This window comes from Trichosurus vulpecula, chromosome 6, assembly GCF_011100635.1.
Source record: "Trichosurus vulpecula isolate mTriVul1 chromosome 6, mTriVul1.pri, whole genome shotgun sequence".
NCBI classification, from domain to species: Eukaryota; Metazoa; Chordata; class Mammalia; order Diprotodontia; family Phalangeridae; genus Trichosurus; species Trichosurus vulpecula.
This window is the reverse complement of record NC_050578.1, coordinates 205,310,108-205,330,220: the sequence shown is the minus strand read 5'-3', so window position 1 is coordinate 205,330,220 and position 20,113 is coordinate 205,310,108. Positions and strand designations below refer to the sequence as shown.

The 20,113-nt window shown below is 37.9% G+C and overlaps 1 protein-coding gene across 1 annotated transcript in view; it reads right to left on the bottom strand.

The window, feature by feature from the left end:
• The window catches only part of SORCS2 (sortilin related VPS10 domain containing receptor 2), a 265,638-nt gene that overhangs the window by 218,257 nt on the left and 27,268 nt on the right, over positions 1-20,113 (bottom strand). Inside the window, exon 3 of the mRNA XM_036765080.1 lies at positions 16,963-17,036. Within this exon, the coding sequence (XP_036620975.1) occupies positions 16,963-17,036 (74 nt within the window). The remainder of the gene's footprint in view (positions 1-16,962; positions 17,037-20,113) is intronic.

Below are 20,113 nucleotides of genomic sequence, written 5' to 3'. Positions count from 1 at the left end.
TATTGCAAATGAGAATATCAGGATTCAAGTCATATAAAATGCATTATATTTGCCACTGCCTGAAAGATCTGGATTATTATACCCAGTCCTGGGTGACATCACACACATAGACACACACAGACATAGATACAGACACACACACACACACACACATACACACGCACACAGAATGTAGTAGATGAATAGCCAGTCCTAAAAATCAAGATGACCTGGATTTGTGTCCCCTCCGACAGTGGTTGCGTGACCATGAGCAAATGATTTAACCTTTCTTTTAGGCAACTCTCTGATTATAAACTGCAGAGACTGACGTCTGCATTGGTAGAGAGTTTTTTTCATATATATAACATATATAACAAGGAAATCACAGGTCTAGTTCCCTATCCCTTTTTGTCTTTTATACAAGGGCTATTTCCCAATATTGGTGATGACCTACTACTGAACGCCCATCCTCTTTTAACAAAGAGGGAGAGTCAAACAAGACTGACCAACAAATCAGTCCCTCTGAGGGCATCCGCAACATTTCTCATCAGTATGTCCACAACCTTTGTAGTAAGAGGAGAGGAGGGAGTTTCATTATTTGTTTGCCAGGACCAAGATTGGTTATGGCAACCAATTGCACTGTGGCTGCCTGTGAGTGTTATTTTTATTGACATTATTGAGCTCATTGCTTATGTTGTTTTCCTGGTTCTGCTTATTTCGTTCTTCATCAGTTGACATGTGATTGGCGATTTTCTGAATTTTTCACATTTATCATTTCTATGGAACAATCATATTATATTAGATTCACACACTAAAATTTGTTCAGCCATTTCCCAATCATTGGATTCTCACTTTTTTTTTCTTTTCTTTCCTAAATTTTTGCTTTCACACCAAGTATTGGCACGGATATTTTGGTAGATATGGGATCTTTATGGGTTTTTTTTTGGTTTGGTTGTTTTGTTTTTGTTTTTGATTTTTACCACTTTGGGGTTATATGCCCAGTACCATACTTTCAGGGACAAAAGTTAGTGATTGATGTAATGACTTTTCTGGAATAATTAGAAATTGTTTATTCAGAATGGCTAGATCAATTCTGGGTGCCAGATTTTATAGAAGGCCTTGACAAGCTAAATTAGGACAAGATAGGGACTCAGAGCTATATCCAAGATGACTGGTGGGAGGAACTGAGTTTGTTTTTTCTAGGTAAGAGAAGACCACAAGGAATGTGCTCAGAGAACACAGGTGACCAGAACGGTAAGGAGACTCCAAACTATCATGTGGTGCTGAAGAAATTGGGAATATTTAGGTAGAGAAGAGAAGCTCTAGGGAGACATAATCACTATTTACAAATATTGGAATTTTTAATGAAAGAATGCGTGGATTTTTGTTGCTTAGTTTCAGAGATGAAACCACAAACCACTGTAGGAGGTTGAAGCTACCTTCACTGAGGCCAATTGTGGCTCAGAACAAGGAAAAGGATGCCCTTAGCAACTGGACATACCAGTGGTGGAGCGTGCTTCCTTACAGGTCATGAGCTCCTCAATTACTGGAAGTACTAAAGCAGAGGTACTAGTAATGCCTGTTATTGGGTACATTGTAGAAGATGTGCTTTGGGCTGGGGTTAGACAAGATTACCCATGAGATTCTTTTTAGTTCTAAGAGTCTACATTTCTATTACCCAAGAAATTATGAACTCCATATCCCCAAGGATAGAAGCAGATTGACAGCATCTGCATCCCCCACAGAACACAGCCCAAAGTTGCACAAGTTGATGAATTTCCATATGAATTCATGCATGACTGCTGAGAAGTTGGGACTTGGTTGTCATAATATTCTGGCCAGACCAAAATTTTATCCTCCAGCAAAGGCTGGGGATAGGAGCAGAGAATTTTATCCACCAGCAAGCAAAGAGATGCAAAGATTCTCTCAAACCCCAGGGGTGTTAATGAGACAGTGCATGTGAACATGTCCACAATGAGTCACATAACTCTGCAATGGGGTTGGCTTGGAGGTGAAAACCCTATATTACTCGAGCTGACATTTTCATCTGGCTGTAATAATATCATCATAATGATAATAATCCTGCCTTGGATTTATACAGTGCCTTTCCTCCAACAAGCTCAGAAGCGCAAAATGACAGAGGGAAGGTTGATGTTCAGTGCCAGGGGTTCTTATAGCAAGACTTATATGTATTCTGGGATCAATCTTTTAGAATTTTGCATAATAATAATGGTAGGAATAGTCATAGTAATAACTCCCATTTATTTAGTACTTGAAGGTCAAACAGAATTTTAAAAACATCATTACACTTGGCTCTTACAACCTTATGAGATACAATACCTTGAAAGTATTATTATCCCTATTTTACAAATGAGGAAATTGAGGCTTAGGGTAGTAAAGCACTCTGCCCAAATATAAATCAATATTTACCATATTGATCCAAACAAATCCACCCCCCCAACCCTGATGTAGGCTGAAACATTAAAGTGAAAATGACGTGAATAAAATATTGTTGTTTGTCCTTCTTTCTCAAAGAGGACTATGACATCAGGGAGATGATGGCATGATCTGCAAGTGAATTAAATTTAAATGAGAGAGGGCTGTGCAAAGTCATCAGCATCACTTTCTGCTCCAGAGCCATCTGGGTCCAGTGGCCTGATATAGAAAAGGACAACTGGAAATGGCCCTGGATGCAGTTGGAGACCTTCACCTTTTTAAGCTAAGGTCTTTCCCAGGTCTCAGTCTGACTGAGGCAATACCCATTTGGTGATTAAGGCTAGGTAAAAATGAGGCAAATAATGGACTCTTTTACCCAGCCGAAGAAAACCTATCTGGGAAGGGAAGACTGCCCCCCCCCCCCAGAGTTTCTGGTCAAAACAGAAACAATCACTATCTACACTCACTCTGAGCCATCAGAATCCAAACAATGACCAAACATGTACATACACATGTAGACATAGATGCATCTTAGGTCTTATGCAAGATAGATTTAAGGAAAAAATGGCCCATATTTGGATCAATATCCCATCAATATCAAGAGAAAATGAGGAAGATTCTCGACACATTAGGTACACCCACTGTGACAAATTTATAAGACAAATACAAGAGACACTGGATAGGTATGGAGATCTGCAGAATTGTAGGGAACACTCGCAATGATGAGAACAGAGATTCTTCAGAGTCTTTGGCTGTGATACTCAGTTGCATGACCATATGTGTAAGTAACTTAACCCTTCTGAGCCTCAGATCCATATTTGCTTGTGAGATTGTAAATTGTGATGGGCAAAAATGGAAGGGACTAGCAACCAACCAAATCACAGGCCTTTGATGTATTAATGTGGGGTATTAAGACTTACAAAGTGCAAAGCACTGTACTGAGTACACTGTAGGTGCTTAATGAATGCTTGTTGATTTACTGTTAGACACTAGATAAGTTATAAATTTGACTTAAGATGGGCTAAAATGATAGAAGGGGAAAGTGACAAATGTCGGAGGAAATGCTGAAAAGTTGGGACACTAACATGCTGTTGGTGAAATCGTGAACTTATTCAATCATTTTGGAGAGCAATCTGGAGTTATGGCCAAAAAGTCATGCCACTACTTGGTCAATTTTGGAAGATAATTAGGGAAAAAGGAAAAGAACCTGTATGTTCTAAAATGTTTATAGGAGCTAACTTTTTGATGGCAAAGAGCTGGGAATTGCAGGGATGCCCAGCAATTGGGAAATGGCTGAACAAGTTGTAGTATATAATTGTGATGGAATACTACTGTGCTATAAGACATGATGAGCTCAATGATCTTAGCAAAAAGCATGGAAAGACTTGCATGAAATAATGAAGAGTGAAATCAGCAGATCTAAGAGACCATTTTATACAGTAGCAGCAATATTGTTTTAACAACAACTTTGAGCACAAAAGTTATTTTGACTATTATGAACACCCAAATTAACTATAAAGGACAGATGAAGAAAGATGCTAGCTGCATCCAGAGACAGAATTGATAAATATGAGTATGTATAAAATAGTTTTACATAATATGAGTGTATACCTATTTATGTCTAATGGCAGTCATCTCTAGGGCAGGGGAAGTGGTTGGGGGAAGAGAAGAAAAAAATTTACATGATAATTTTGATGTATATTTGAAAGGAATAGCAAGTTGTACATAGTAGATTTGCAGTTTTATGTTCAATAATCTTTTTTATTGTACTGCTGTGGAAATGCTTATTTCACTCCATAAATTAAAAATAAAGTAAAAAAATCATGGTCCTTGTCCTTGTGTAGTTTTAAGTTGGATAGGGAGAAAAAACATATTCAAATAATTATACAAAACTGTTAAAGTCAGGAAGTGCTATGTGAGATCTAAAGCTGGGGCAAGCAAGGAAGACTTCTTGAGATGCTTGATCTGGGCTTTGAAAGCTGGATAGATTTTTTACTAGCAAAGAGTGGGGTGGGTAAAAGTCATTCTAAGTTCCTCCAAGGTGAACATAAGTATAAACATAGGAAGCACTTGGTAAGTTGAATGTAGTCCTCTTTGGTTAGTCTAACAGAAGACAGAGTCCAGAATTTCATGCCAGCAATGCAGGTGATGCTGAGAAAATCACTAACTTATTTGACTGTTTCCTCATCTGTAAAATGGAGATCTTAATTCTTGCTTATGAAACCTCAAAGTTGACCTGACAGTGCCATAGAATTTGGAGTGATCATTATTACAAGAGGAATTGTGGTATAGTGTGTAAAAAATACTAAGAAGAGAACTGGATTCAAATCCTGACTCCGAGGTTCATTAGTTTTGTGATCATGGGTAAATCACGTTATCTCTCTGAGTCTCATTTTTTTTTCCTGGAAAATGGAGATTATAATACTTGTTTGACCTAAGATAGGCAAGATTTAAAAGGATGTGGATCACCTTCAGTTGGGGATAGCAAACAAGACTTCAGAGAGAAGCTAAAGAGGATTTTGGCAAAGGAATTGTTAAGATAATACTGAAAGGCAAGTAGGAGGCAGATTGAATGCCAAACTGATGACTTTGGACTTTCTACAGTTGACAATGGGAAGCCAAGGAGTGGAAAAGACCTACTTGTGCATTCTGATGGAGAGCCTGGGTGAATGGTAACAGGACCAGAGATACCTTCTGATGTCAAGGTGAATGCCTTCTCCATGACAATATCATCCTCCCATTCAGTAAAGCAAGGCAACATTTTCTGACACATCTAGCTAAAATTGAGAGACTGCCATTCCCTCAGGAAATCCTTGTTTCAGACCATTCCTTAAGCACAGTATCACTGCTAGCTTAGCTCCCTGGATCTAGGTCTTCCAGGAGCTTCTCTGCCAAGCATTTTGCTGCAGCAACAGCCCTGGCTCATTTCATCAACATCAACAAACCACTCCAAGCAAGAATTAGCAAGCAGTAGCTCTGCCACAATTTCATCTAGTAGAGAAGAAATCATACACAGAGGGAGGAGGGTCAAAAATCCCCTGCAGTTAATTTACATTTCAAAATATGGAAGAGAAACATCAATCATTCTGACCTATAGGCAAATGGCTTCAAATTTCAAGGTAAAATTTATTCTTTGGGAAACTCCAACCAGGATATTTGCAAACCCAGTCACCAGTCATTCAGATCTCACACTGAGATATTTCCTTCCCTCCCAAATCCTCTAATGAATGCTTCTGGGCACTCTAGTCTGAACGAACATTTCATTTCCTTAAACAACAACAAAAACAAAAGAATCTAGCACCCAATAAGGACTTTAGATCACCGAATTATAGACTAATAGAAATGATCCCATTGAACATCAGAACTGGAAGAGAACAGAAAGTATCCAATGTTAATGCTGGAAGAGAGTCAGCTAGAGGTCAGCTAGAACAGCATTTTTGAACTGACAAGGACATTTAAGATCAGCTACTTCAGCACCCTCATTATATAGATGAGAAGATTTGGGTCCAAGGAAAGTAAATGACTTGTCCGAGGTCATACGGTTAATAGACACATGATGAGACATATAGGGTAAAGAATAACACTCTAATAGATGATCAAGGGAAAAATACATTAAAATAAGAGAGGAATACTCTTCGAAGGTTAGATTTACAAAGACATAATCCTCCATTTCATATTACCTCATAACACTTTCTATCAAATTCGCTGAGCATAAGGTTCCTAATCTGTAAAATGCGTATAGCATTTTTGCATTGTCTGCTTCATAAAATTGTTTTTTTTTTGGGGGGGGGAACTTTGCAAAAACTTGAAGTGTTATAGAAATGTGAGTTATTAGTAATAATTCCATATCTATAAATAACAAAATGAAGGGAAACTACTACAGGACCACAGAGACAAGAATCTTTTTCTAGATTACAGATGAAGGATTATTAATTAATTACAGACTAAGCATTAAGGATTGTGAAGCATTTTCCTTGGTGAAGTAGAAGAGGCAACAAGTATCAGTAGTCCCTTTTTACTGAATAGGAAACTGAGGGACAGGGAAGTTGTGACTTGAATAAGATTGCACAACTATTGAGGTAAGAATTTGGATTGAAGTCTTTGTCTACTACCTGGTGACCCAGCAGTATTTTTCCACCACTGTGCAGAAAACCTCTTGAATACTAATTAGCTTTTCTATATATTCTAGACCCAAGTCCATTTTAACCAAGGTGAAGTTGTTTATCATCCCTCAGTAGGAAAGGCCCCTCAGGCAGATAACACATGATAACCAAAGCTATGTTCTAAATTAGCCACCACCCTCAAAAGAGTTAGACATTAGGGAGTCTTCTGATGCAGATGACCTGATTTGCTGTTGGTGGCCTACCTGAGGAATCAATTAGAGTTTTTTTGTCTATAGGTTTTGAAGTGGAGGAGTATATTACAATAGAAATGATAGTTGGGGGTTAGTTGGTAGTCAGATGTGGGTTCTAGAGGCAGTGTCTTATGCGGAAAAGGCATCATTCTTGGAGTCAGAAGACAAAGTTTTACATTCCAGATACATGACCCTGTGAAAATAATGTAACATCTCAGAACCCCCACTTTTCCACCTATAAAATAAGGGTAATAATACACTCCCTGTCACAAAGGAAGGCTGTGTAGAAAGTTGTATATCAATTAGAATGGGGTAAGAAGTATCTGGGGGTTGTTCAGGGATGGTCAGGTTACTATGGGGCATCAGTCAGAGTGTCCTCAGACTTGTCTGGATGGACTTGTGTCCAAGAATATGCCTCTAAAGCTCCCTCTATCTCTAATAGCAAACAAGGGTGCCTCAGGATGAAGCAGTTCCCTCTTCCCCAGAATGCAATCACTTAGTGTTAAGCTTATCAAAACTTTAATGAGTTCGAGCTTTGGACAGAAAATTGATTTTCAGTAATTTGCAGTGTCAGTTCAAGGACAAAGTTCTCCTCGGAAATGCAGTCAAAAATGGTTTTATTTATTACTTACAACACTGAGGCCATAGCAAAACTACCACTACTGTCATTCTGGACCAGGGGAGATTTTCTATTTCTTAACACTATATTGCCAAGCAGTCTAGTCTGATTAGCTTTAAAGGATAATGGCTCCTGGCAATTTGAGATACTTGGGGAAAAATAATTTGATTTACTCAAGATAATAATATGTTTGAGTTATCACCAATTTCCTGATCAGCATCTGGGAGCGGGTTGCTTTTTTTTTTTCTGGCTGGAAGGCTATCCCATAAGCCATTCTCCTCTGATATAAAAAATTGCAATGTCCGCTGCTCCAGTCTGTTGCTTTTGGTTGAATTCACCATAGTGTAACACAGAGAATTCAGTGACATCAACTCAGTGAAAAAATATCTCAGTTTTCCTCCCGTCCCTCCCACCCCTACCCACCCCTCACATCCCAAAGCACAACATCTCTGCCTTCCTAACCCCCCTCCCCCCATTCGCTTGCCACTTGGACATCTCAAATCTCAGGACAGTTGACATTAATGACTAGGCCCTGTGATTGATAACCCACATGGGCTTTCAAGTAAGGCAGAGAGGCGCTCCAGTGTTCCTCAGTCCTGGCTTCCCATCTACAACGATAAAGCCATCATTTTTCTACTGAAACAAAGACACATGGTGGGGGGTGCATATCAAGGAAAATGGGAGATGAAAACATTATTTCAGAGGCAGAGAAAGTCATCCTTCTAGGCTTTGAAGGTAATAGGTAAAGAAACTATTTTCTTATTATGATTAGCATGGAAATCTACATGAGATGGAGAAGAGAAGAAAGAGATCACATGTATTATGAAATGTTTTCCCTGGGAGAAATAGGATTTGGGGGCTGCCCAGCAAACCCAGGAAATGTTTTAGAACAAGAATGATTTGAAAGGTGAAAGACACAGACACGGTAGGGTATATCTAACCCACATCCATTCCTGAAAGTATATTATATATGAGGTCTGCATATTTGTATACATATGTATATGAATGGAGAGATGAGAGGGAAGGAAAAAAACAGGAAAGAGTGGCAGTGTTAGAGAAATAGAAAAAGATAACAATAGCTCATGCTTGTATGTTGCTATATGTGCTAGAAGGCACTTACTTCACAAGAAACCTGAGAGGTAAGAAATGTTGGTATTATTATGCTTATCCTGCAAAGGAACAGAAAGAGACACAAAGACAGAAAAACAGAAAGAAAGAGATATAAACAGAGAGATAGATGGAGAGGGAGAGAGGGAAGGCAAAGGAGGAAGGAGGAGAGGGAGACAGAAAGGGAAACAAAGAGGGAGCAAGGAGGAGATACTGGAATTCTTTTTTCACTCTGTAGAGATTTTTGGAGGGTGGTTTATTTTTTGTAGTTTTCAGTTTGGTGCGGAATCCAGGACAAAAACATGAGGCTTCCCTTTCATCCCGGATATTGCCCTGCAGAAAGGCAAGGTGCTTATGAAATACTTATTAATGTGATTTGATTAATAACATCTAAATGAAAGCCCCAACCACAATAAAGTCCCCACAGGGAACATCAACCCCAAAGAAGGGTCTTTCTTTTTGCCTGAGGCCTAGCTGAATGTTTGTAGGTTCAGGACAGGCTGACATGGGAACTTTAATGAATTCCCTCCATCTCCCCCTCCTGCAGTCTGCAGTCAGAAGAGAGTCAAAGGGAGAAAGGCAAGCCCCAGAAAAGTGAATCTTCTCTACTCTCGTGTGTGTGTGTGTGTGTGTGTGTGTGTGTGTGTGTGTGTGTGTGTGTAGGCATGCAACTCCAACAATATATTTTTTTCTTATTTTGTCCCTAAACATCAAGTCAACTAGATTTGGTTAGGCTTTAGATTCCCATTGAAGCCAGAAAAAGAATTTGCAATAGTTCAAATAGACTTTTATTTTTCAGTTAGGAATAACGAGGGTTGCTTCCCTGCTGTTCTCCCCCTTGTCTCCTGAAGAGAATTTTCGGGTTCTCGGTGATGCAAGCTCAGTGTGATGCCCTTATAGTGCAAAGCCAGAGGAGCTAGATCAGCCTAGGCTCCTTAGACTCTCCGAGCTGGAAGTGCTCTCAGAAGCCATGCATGGCTTAGCTTCCACCATAAATACTAGTCTCCTCTATCAAAATCCCAACAATGGATCAGTTTACATTCATTACTTTGTTGGACCACTCAAAGAATGAGAAAGTTCTCCATTTCGTGGAGCTCAAATCGACTTTTTATTTTTATTTTTTACAATTTCCACCCCTTATTCCCATTTCTTCTTTACAGGGCCAAAAAGAAGTTCATTCCATCTTGTGAATGACAGCACTCATATAAGGGGTTCTTAACCTTCTTTTGTATCATGGACCTGTTTGTCAATCTGCTTTGTCCATATGGACCCGTTCTTGGACTAACCCTTTCAAGCGTATAACCTAAAATCCATAGGATTATAAAGTAAACCAATTATATTGAAATATAGTTGTCAAAATACCATTTAAGAAGGTTCATGACTCCATTTAAAGAACCCCTACTTTAGATCTTCAGATAATTGAGGATAACAGTCATGCTCCCATTAAATCTTCTCTTCTCAGTCGTCAAAAGGAGTATAATAAGGAATATAGCAAATGTTAAGTACCTACTATATGCCAGGCATTGTGCTAACCATTTTATAAATATTATTTCATTGGATCCTCACAACAACTATAGGAGGAAGGTGCTATTTATTTCCTCATTTTATAGTTGAGAAAATTGAGTCAGACGGAAGTTAAGTGACTTGCCCAGGGTCACACAGCTAGTAAGTGTCTGAGGCAGGATTTGAAGATTAATGAACAAGATGTTCCAAATCACTAATAATAAGAAAGATGGGAGTCAAAATAATCTTGGAGTTTCACTTTATACCCAGCATATTGGCAACAAAGATGAAAGACGGAAAGGTGGGCATATAAGGGTAAGGTTGGAATGAATCACCTCTACGCATCAGAGAGGTAACTAATAAGGCAATATGCTCTTATGCCTTAAAATATCTACTAAATCAGTCAAACAAAGGGCACTGAACTCAGTTTAATCAACCTAGACCATTAACCAGAGGAAAATCTTCCAAGGTTCCAAAAGTCCAGGCAATATGGACTTTCCATTTTTATCCTAGCAATGTCCCTGTAACAGCAATGACTGCCAGTGTTTTTCATGGATAGCAAAGGACAAATTAATCATAGAGAGGAAATGAAGCTTTAGGACTCTACAAGTTGCCCAGCAGAAAGATATGCCATATCTGTAATGAACTTTATGAGAGCCCCACAAAAGGAGGAGAAAAAGAATTCCCCCAAAGGGCTTTTAGGAACTATAGACTTCTTTGTTACATGATGATATTTTTTTTAAATTAAGATTTTTTTGATTTTTAGTTTGCAACACTCGGTACTGCATGTTTTTGAGTTCCTGATTTTCTTCCCCTACCTTCCCTCCATGCTCCCCGCAAGATGGCATGGAATCCTATATATTTTCTACATATACCTTCTCATTAAACTTATTTACACGACAGTCAAGTTTTAAAGAAGAATTATGACCAACGGAAGGAATTATGAGAAAGAAGAAACAAAACCAAAAAAGAAGAGGAAAAAAAAAGGAAGAAAAGAGAGACAGCAAATAGTGTGTCTCAATCTGCATTCAGACTCCATAGTTCTTCCTCTGGGTATAGATAGCTCTCTCCATCATGAGTCCTTTGGAGTTGACTTTGAGCTTTGTATTGCTGAGAAGAGCCAAGTCTATCAGGGTTAGACATCACAGAATCAATATATCTGTGGTTGTGTATGTTTTCCTGGTTCTGCTCCGCTCACTCAGCAAATGATATTGTTTTGATCTCATTTTCCCTTGGACTCCATATGTACTTGTGAGAGGGTATATCCCAGACTTTTGGCGAAATATTTTATATTAAATATTTTTACTTCACCACCTTAGCAAATATATATTTAGAGCTAAGTCTGGCTGCTTCATCCATATCAATGGATAATCATTTGGGTCAAGTACACTGGTGTGGGCTTATGACTGATAGTCTTAGATAACCATCCCTCAGCCACTCAGAATCCATTGGAATCCTGAGGTAAAAAGCAGTCATTTATTCTTTGGGGACTTGTCTTGCCGGTGTGAGCGGGATTTGGGAGAGTCACTCCAGAGCATGTGGAAATATTTCCATGCACAGTTGCAAAGTGTAGCGAGCAGAGCCCAGAAAACATTATACTCAACGACCACAATGATGTTAATAGAAAGGACAGCCACCCAACAAAACTAAATGTTGCAAAATTATAAAGAATGAGGTTGGTCCATAAGAAGACATGAAAAGTCACCTCCTTCAACACCTTTGCAAAGGCTAAGGTCTATTGGTAAGGAACTTTGCTATAAATAACCTCAGGTTTTTCAATATGTTGATCAATACAGCTGATTTTTAATTTCTTTTTTCCCTCTATGCCTCTCTGGGAGAGAAATCTAGGCAATATAAAGATAAATGATATCAATGAAATCTATATCTATATATATATTTTAAAAAACACCCTCTTCTCTAGGCTAACGATCTCTAGGTTCACAGTAGCTCCTTTTCCATCATATAATTTCAAACCCTAGTTGTCTCATAGAATCATGAAGTTCAAAGGGAACCCAGGGTTGACCTCATTTGCTTTCTCTTTTACATAGAATACCTTGTAGATGGTCCCTAATAAGTAGTCATCTACTATTACTTGAAGGCCTGCAGTATGGTGAACACATTACTTCTGGAGAGTTATATTTGGAAATGAATAAATAAAAGCCAAATTCAACAATAAAAATAATAATTTTAAATGTCTAAAATAAATTAAAATAATTATTTAAAATTTAAAAAATTAACAATTACTTTAAAATATTTAATGTCATTTATAATAAAATATTTAGTTTTAAAAAATTAAAAAAAGGTTAAAAAAAACAATAACAACATAGTGGCCACAGCTGAATATATCACTTCAGATGTGGTCTGTCCCAGGAGACAACATCATCTATCACCTTCTTCATTTTGGAGACAATTTTTCTATTTTCTATTTTTATTGGAAAAGCTTTAGACTCACTGTCTTTACCAACCTTCATCATCCCAGCCTAACATTTGACTCTGAAACATGTAAATGTACTTGGAGAATGTGAGATTTGCCCAAATCCTCCACTAAATCCAAAGCCTCGAGGTATTCACTCACAAAATTTCATATCCAGGCCCATGTCCTTTTTCCTGCGACTTTCAAAACATTCAAACTTTCCCCTAATCCCTTGAGGATGCCTGGATCAGAGGTCATTGACTCCTGATCCTTGGGAGCTAATCAACCCAATGCTGAAAAACCTGATAGCCCTCATGCTCATGCCTGGGGGTGACAGTGCAGTGGAGTAGGAAGGATTTTTGCCCACTTTCTGCTAGACCCCTGCCTTTCCTGTACATGCTGAGGAATTTATAGACCTCTGCCAGAACAAAGCAATATTTGTTCCTCGGACACCGAAAACCTTATTTTCCTCACAGCCATAAAAGACTTAAGATTAGTAAGAGGGACTAAAATCAAAAGTATAGTGATGTGGCAAAATAGGAAAGATGTAAGTTTATTGATGATGATGATGGTAATGATGATGATGATCAAGTGTTACCAGTAGATGTAGAGAGAAGTGTTATGCAATCAACAATCAGCCAGCATTTGTTCAGCACTTCCTGTATTTGAGGTTCTGTGCCAAGCATTGGCAATATTAATAAAAAGCAAAAATAGACCCTGTCCTTAAGGAGCTTACATTCTATAGAGTTACCCTAGAGTGCAAGGCTCTAGAAACTTGGGTGAGAGGGAAAGGGTACCAGGAAATGCCTCCTGCAGAAGGTGTTTGAGAAAAGCTTAAAGGAAGTTTTATAAGAAGCCAGGAATGCTAAGGCTAGGAAGGTAGGGAGGGTGGCCTTCCCAGTACAAAGGCGTTTTTAAATTTATGCAAGACTGTAAATGATCTATGCTTTTATCGGGGAGGGTATTCAGAGAACAAGTCCTCCATGCCTCAAGTGCTCAGGCAAATCTGGCCGATCCCTGGATCAATGATACATAATCAATTACTGATGACATATTTGAAGCCTTTCCAGCTTGGTAGAACTGCCAGACTTTGTGATCATTGGGCACAGAATTTGAGAACCCAGGGTCAAAGTCACATCACAATGAGGTAAAGGAGGAATATTCTACTGGGTTTATTATATAGTCTAATTTCCATTTCCATAAAATAACTCAATGCTTATGTATGTATATTATAAATGTTGTTGATTGATGTTTATATAAAATTTTTATGGTTTATAAAGTGTTTTATTTACAATCAGCCTGTGAAATAGGCCCTGTAAGATTTGTTGTACTCATTCTACCTTTGAGAAAACAGACTTAAGTTCTGCTGTTGCCACATATTAGCTGTATAATCATGGGGCAAGTTTTTTTTTAAACCTCTTAAGATCCCAGGGACCTCTCTAAGACTATAAGGTAGAGGGAAATTGATGTGTTGCCTCATTGGAGGGCCTTTCCATAACAGGAATTCTCTGTACTATTGAAACTAAGAAAACCCAAACCACATAAACAAATAACTCAATGTGATATGGTTAAGAGGAGATAACATTTAATTGGAATTAACGATTCCTTGCTACTGATATTGGCTCTGCCCTTGTTTGTGTAACACCTAGCAAGTTCCATTCTCTCTCTAGAGCTTGGTCTCCTCATCTGCAAAAGGAGATGGCTAGATTAGATGATGACTAAAGCCCCTGAACAGCTTAACATTCTATAAATTTGAGTGTTTTTACTTTATGAAAAACTAGATAAGAAAATGATGTAGAGACTGTGTATCAGGAAGAAAGCATCAGACATCTCATGATAATTACTTGCATTGATAATAGCTCCCCAAAAGATTAAATGCATTGGGAAGCAGAGTAATAGAATCGAGTGCATTTGAAAATGCCCTCAATTAAAAGTCTCTTCTAAGTTTCCCAAAGTTCAGTTCATGCCCAACTTTGCTCTAACTCCCTGGGGAAAGCCATATTGTTTTCCTACCTAGTGCACCTAGTAGACAACTATGAAATCCGTTTTTATGTTTTGCAGGGGCAATTTGTTCAGGGAGAATATACAATTTCAACTCTCTCTTTCCTGAATGCCTCACATCAGGTTAGGCCTGAAGTCCCACAGGTTACCACTTCATTCCTTCATCTGTTAGTTTTGATTCTGAGATAAACTCAACAATAGTTCTTAAGGGCATTGTTGTAGGTCTTCAAGCTGCAGAGACCAAAAATGGAAAAGGTCATACCGACAGGAAGGTTACATTTTACTGATTCCTGCCACAATGCACATTCCACCTGGGCAGGGTGGCATTTTAGGTTATCAGATATAGGATTACCTATTTAAAGCTTGAAGGGTCTTTAGAACCCTTTCATCTAGTCCAAGCTTCTCATTTTACAGATGAGGCAGCTGGGCCTAGATAGGACAAGTGATTTTCCCAGTGTCACGTGGGTAGTAGGGGTCAGAGATGAAATTCGAAACCAATGTTTTTCTGAATATAAATACAGATTTATTTTTGTTGATTAGAAGAATTATAGCTGGAAGAAAAATTAGAGACCATCTTCTCTAACCTCATCAATTTGCAGAGGCGGAAAACTGAGGTCCGAAAAAGCTGAGTAGCTAAGAAGCTATCACCTGTTGGAGCACCTGGAAGAAAGGTTGACCTCATTCCACTCTTGGAATGTTGCACTGGAGATCCTAGTTACAGAACCGTAGTGTATTAGAGCTGGACAGAATCTTATTCAAATTGTTATGTTTTACTGAGGTGGACATAGGCCCAGAGATATTGGGACTTTCCTAAAATTACTCAGTATATAATAGGAAGAGAAATGCAACTAGATTGTGCAAAGTTGCTTTCATGATATGACACTACCTCTGGTTGGCACCTTACTATGGAGGACACTGCAATAGCCTTTCTTGACAGTGATCATGGAAAGGTCCTTGGGGCAGCAGGAGCATGCTAAAGTGATGATAACAACAACATCAAGAATAGTAATCAGAATTTATATGGTACTTTAAGGTCAATGAAGTACTTTACAAATATTCTCACTTGATCATCACAATAATCACGGCAGGTAGGTGTTATTATTATGTCCAATTCACAGAACAGCAAAGTGAAGGAGAGATTAGGTGACTAGCCCACAATGAGACATCTAGTAAGTGTCTGAGGCCATATTTGAACTCGAGTCTTCCTGACTCCAGGTCCAGGACTTTAACCAGGGCCATCTCCAGTTGTCCTGATCTATATCTGGCTGTTGGACCCATATGGCTCTGGCAGAGAAAATGAGGCTTGTGACTTTGCACAGCCTTCCCTCACTTAAAACCAATTCACTTGCAAGCCATGCCACCATCTTCCTGATGTCATGGTCTTCTTTCAGAATGAAGGAAAACCACAACCTGTGAGTGCTTTATCCTCTCTCTTTTTGAAAGGCAATGGGCTACAATGTCAAGATAACTGGGCTATGAATCAAAAGATGAAGGTTCTAATCCTGGTTCTGCTTCTGATTCTCTGCATGATCTTGGGCAGGGCATATTACATCTCTTGACTTCTAGAAGATTTTCATGTTACTTTCTAGCTCTGACATTCTATGAGTATAAGAAGGGATGAAATGGGAATTTGAGATGTGCAGTGACGGTTTGACCAACATAGCTTTGTTCTAGAAAGGATTCTCCAGATTTCCTATGTGATAAAGTTGCTCAGTTTAATCTAGCCCAGCAGTAAGATTACCAACAGGATGGCATGTAAACACTGAAAGAGGCTGACACTCAGTATGATCTCACCAGCACCAGGAAAGCCCTGAAGTTTTTCAACACCTAATCTATTTAGCCTGCCTGTTGGTACCTGAAATTCCAGGACTGAAGTTTTGTTCTCCGGGCTTTGATTCCAGTCAAATCCCCCTTAGAATTTAAAATTATAACTATTAACAGTGGTTGGCACTAGGAGTGTTAATAAATGGATCCGATACTTTGTTGAGAGACTTTTAATCAGGGAGAGGAAGAGAGATAGAGCAAAGAATGGGGAAGGAGGGAATCATGGAGGCAGAACAGCTCAATTGTGTGGGTACAAAGGACAATATTTTTTTTTGCCAGAACTTCTCAAAAGGATATCAGTATCTCTTTAACACTGATGGTGCCTTTAGACAGCATATAAAATAGGAGAATTCAGACCTCCAGTATGGTGTTCCCTAAACTTGTCCTTGTACTATGGTTATAGAGCTGAATCTGTTGCCAAGAGAAAGAAGGCCAGAAGGCCCTTTTTGTGGCAAACCAGTATAGCTCTAAGGATCTGCTATTATTGGATGGATTTTTCCATGTGTTTCTTTTTATCTTCCCTTGTACTCCATATACAGGGAAGGCTTATGAACTGGGCCATTCAGCAAGCTGCCTGAGATCTTGGGCACAGGCTTTGCAATGATGACTCTGAATCAAGGGGTAGGTGACAGTTATAACCTTTACTGGGGAAATGGGAAATGTTGAAGAAAACCATTAGTGACTTCATATTTGAATGTCAGGTTTGTGCTAAAAAATAATTCTCACCAGAAAACATGGTCTTTGGTCACTCGCTCTTGAAGAAGGGTCCATTTCTTTCCCAGGTCAGTTGATAAGTAGACCTTGAAGAGGAGAAAAGAAAAGGTTAGGGAGAGAGAAGGAAGAGTATAAAAGTTAACCTTACAATTTATTTAATTAAAAGATCATTTAATTATTTTTTTTAGTATTTACTATTTACTTCTAAGGTTGAATATGTTCCCATTCAAATTCACTGGGAACATCATCTTTGGGAGAACACTCCCTGGAGGACTATACCTTTTTATCTCATCTGTGCTACATACAGCTCACGGTAAAACACCAATTAACCAGAACACACTAATCACTGACTTTTTTAATTTCCATTGGAAATGGAAAGCTGCTGTTTGTAGAAAAGGACAAAATCTGTTGATATCAGAGATTCACTTAAAAGCAACATCAGAGGCACAGCTGAGAGTCAAGTCCCACATAACTTCTTCTCCCACAATCAAAAGAGTGTCTGAGCTAGAAGAAAATTTGGGATATGGGATGTCAAAGATGGAAAAGATATTAGAACATCAAATGTTAAAGATATGTCAAATGTTGAAGATAATCATAGAATCTTAAGAGTTGGAAGGAACTTCACAGGTCTTTATCCAGCCAAGAATCTGCTCTGACATACCTGAGAAATTTACCATTTGTTTGAAGAACTCAATTGAGGGAAAAATCAAAGATCAAATGGTTCCAAAACAACCATTTTCATTTTTGTATGGTTCTATTTGTTGAGAAGTTTCTCATACTTTACCATTAATGATGCATCATGATGACTTCTGCCCATTACATCTGGTTCTGACTTCTGAGATAGCTAGGATTAACAAAAACAAGTATAAACCCTTTCCCACATGATGGAACTTTAAATATTTGATTAGAGAGAGCTATCACATTGCCTTCCATCATTCAAGTCTGCTCTTCTTCAGGATAGATACCCCTAGTTTCTTCAACTGATTGTCATAAGGCACAATCAGTAGGCTTGTCATCACCCTGGGTGCTCTTCAGTTCAACAGTGTGCTTCCTAAAATGTGGTTCACAAAAGTAAACCAAGATGACTGGCGGCAGTAAGAATATTGGCTCTTTTTTAAAAGGCAATATGCTTTTCAATGAATTTAAAGGACACTACCAAGTCACTGAAGTTGAGCTCCTTTGATCTTCTGGAAAACACTCACATTCCTTTGTGTAATTACTCATGGATAAAGAATAATCTTGTAATAGACAAGTTTTCTTTCCTTCATAATTGAAGGTCCTTCTCCTAGTACTTGTAAACTTTATTATTTGTCATTGAAATTGTTAAATTTGACCACCACATGTCTTCAAGTTTATGTATGGCACAGAGGCAGTAATCTGTGGATTCTCTTGATAGCAGATTTGTTGTCTGCATTCAGAAATTCTGATTAATTTATACATATTAGTTCCTGCATTATTACACTCATATTAAAAAAAAGTTTCCATGTTCTTCTGGGCTTTAGTTTTTAAGTTATATTTTTGTATCTCATCTTCAAGGTCAATCACTCTGTCTTATGTAGAATTTATATTTTCTTTCTGCACTGTTGTCTCTTGTTCCTCATTTGACAAAATTTTTTCTATTTCAGTATTTTTATTCTAAATTTATTCATCTCTGATGTACTTGTTTAGACAGATTTAGTTTTTAATCTGCTTATTTGTGTTGAGTTCTAAGTTCTGACCTGTATTTATTCTTAATTTTTTTCATTTGTGAATATCATTTCTCTTTTGAGTCATTCTGGAGTTCCTGTTATTCAGTCTTCTCTGAGGAGTCCATAGAATTTTGTTTTTCTTCAGGTGCTTATTCACTTGCCTGCATGTTAACAGAATTTTGTAATGTCTTTGAGATTTTATTCATTATCTTTCCAGTTTTAGAAACCCCTCTGTTGATTTATCTGCCTTTTTCTAAGCTTTATTTTTCAGTCTTTTTCTCTTTATACTTGGATGTCCCAATCCCTTTTTGCATTCCTCTGTCTCTACCTCCCACCTCCTCCTCTTCCTTTTCCAGGGAAGAAATTAATCAAAACCCTTGTAACAAATATGCTTAGCTAATCAAAAATTTTCTACTTTGGCCAGGCTCAAAAATAGACTCATTTCTCATTCCGCATATTCAATTTATCATCTCTTGGTCAGGAGGTGGGTAGTAGTTTTCTTGATTGGACCTCCGGAGGCATGACTAGTCACTGTGTTTAGCAGAGTTCTTAAATCTTTCAAAGCTATTTGATTTTATAATGTTGTTTTTTGGCATAAATTGTTCTCCTGGTTCTGCTCACTTTACATTGATTCGTCTAAGATTGACCCCCAAAATCCCACTACTGGCCCTATACTTCTAGAGGGATCAAAAAAGAAAACATGTCCCTTATGGTTATAAAAATTCATAGCAGCCCTTTTATGTGGTGGCAAAGAACTGAAAACTCAAAGGATGTTCACAAAATGAGAAATGGCTGAACAGACTATGCTATATGAATGTAATGGACAACTTTTATGCCATAAGAAATGATCAAATGTATGGCTACCCTTCTAATTTTACTTGCATTGATTTTGTTTGTGCAACACTTTTAATTTTATGGAGTAAAAATGACACTTTTTATCTTTTGTGATGCTCTCTATCCCTTATTGCTCAGGACCTCTTTCCTTATTCATAACTACAAAAGACATATTCATCCTTGCTCTGCTAATTTATGATGTTTATGAAAACCTTTTATGCCTAAGTCAGGTACACATAGGAAGCTTATTTTAATATATAATGTGAAGTATTAGTCTAAACATAATTTTGCTAGATTGCTTTCTACTTTTCCTAGGGTTTTTGGTTGTTTTAGACTAGTGAGTTCTTAAACAATGATTGAGGTCTTCAGATTTATCAAACATGTTGCTACTATGTTGATTTGTTTTTGTATCCTGGGTATAAAACCTATTTATGATCAACCTCTCTATTTTCTAACCATTGGCAAATAGTTTTGATGATTGTTGCTTCATTTTATAATGTGAGATCTGGTATGGCTAAGTTCCCTTCTTGTTTTATTTTTTCACTTATTTCTCTTGAGACTTTTGAAGATTTGTTTCTTTAGATGCATTTTATTTTTTTTCTAGCTTTATAAAGTTATTTTTTTGGTAGTCTGATTGATAC